At 31.8% G+C, this 1,311-nt stretch overlaps 1 protein-coding gene across 2 annotated transcripts in view; it reads left to right on the top strand.

Annotated features, from left to right (window-relative positions):
- Window positions 1-1,311, top strand: part of LOC121853600 (sodium/hydrogen exchanger 9B2-like) — a 35,664-nt gene extending 34,353 nt beyond the window's left edge. For both annotated transcript variants that reach the window (XM_042347852.1, XM_042347853.1), the window contains exon 12: window positions 550-1,311. In XM_042347852.1, the coding sequence (XP_042203786.1) occupies window positions 550-696 (147 nt within the window). In that variant the 3' untranslated portion in view covers window positions 697-1,311. The remainder of the gene's footprint in view (window positions 1-549) is intronic.

The following is a 1,311-nucleotide window of genomic DNA, read 5'->3' as shown; positions in this document are numbered from 1 at the left end:
ATTCACAGTTAATACCACAAAATTGGAGAAATAGTAAGCAAAAATCGCGTTATAGCAAACAAGCGTTCGCGTTATACAAATATCGTTCCTAATTCATAAATCGCGTTAGAGCAAATTCGCGTTATCAAAACACGCGTTATAGCAGAACTCACTGTATATATATATATATATATATATATATATATATATATATATATATATATATATATATATATATATATATATATATATATATATATATATATATATATATATATATATATATATATATATATATATATATATATATATATATATATATATATATTTATTATATATATATATATATTTTTTTTCACACATGGAAATACATTTACAGGTCTCCCTTTCACAGTATCATATTATATCACTGTCTTTTTTTAATTGTTAACCCATGTAGAGCAAACCAGTACTGTATCACTGTACTAACACATTCTTTTGTGTGGTGGGTAGGTATCAATGCTTCACGTTGTGGTAAAGAAGGTGTTAATGAATTTTCCCAAACCCATAATCTGTGTTCCTCCTCTCCAGGTATTAACCATCGCAGTGTTGGTCATTTTGATCACAGCACCCTTAGGAGCAGCTGCCATCACTCTGTCAGCACCCAAGCTTCTCAGCAGATCAAACCAAGCTCACACACAGTCACCTGGCACCCCGGAGAAAACTATGGAGGCTTGAGTGGCCCTTTTTGTCTCATAACTGCATTTATCAGTTAACCCTCTTGCTGCTGGATGACAAAATATTTATCATCCGTTTCAATATACACAGAAGACAGCTAAAAGCGGTTGAGATACACTTTGCTGACCCCCAAGGCTAAATATAATGCACGAGAAAATGTTTATTCCCTTAATGATTTTCACATTTTTTCACATTGTGGTAAGTACCTGTATTTGTTTTATTTTATTTTTTGGTGCGTTCTGTATGTAGGATGTTGCGTGCATGTACTGTAACTGCGTGAAATTTTTTTTTTAAATTACGAGTTTAAAAAGAAATATAGGTACAGTATCCCTCGAGATATGATTTGGTTAGGTTCCAGAAAATCATTCGTTTGGTGAATTTTCATATCTCGAATAGAAAAATATATGGAAAAATAGGGTTTGGTTCCCCATTGACTAAAATACTCCAATATCATACCTCAAAAATACAAAATCTATTCACTAACAAGAAAAAACCTAACTAACTACAGTAATTGAATTGAATTGAAACAGTTTATTTAGCCAGAAAAACACAGATACAGAATGGATAATAACAGCAATATTAACATGGCTGAGCCAGTTGAGAACCTGAGCTCTC

The sequence above is a fragment of the Homarus americanus genome, unplaced genomic scaffold (genome assembly GCF_018991925.1).
Source record: "Homarus americanus isolate GMGI-L3 unplaced genomic scaffold, GMGI_Hamer_2.0 scaffold4896, whole genome shotgun sequence".
Classification (NCBI taxonomy): Eukaryota; Metazoa; Arthropoda; class Malacostraca; order Decapoda; family Nephropidae; genus Homarus; species Homarus americanus.
Note: the sequence above shows the minus strand (reverse complement) of the source record. Positions and strands in the feature narration are given on the sequence as shown.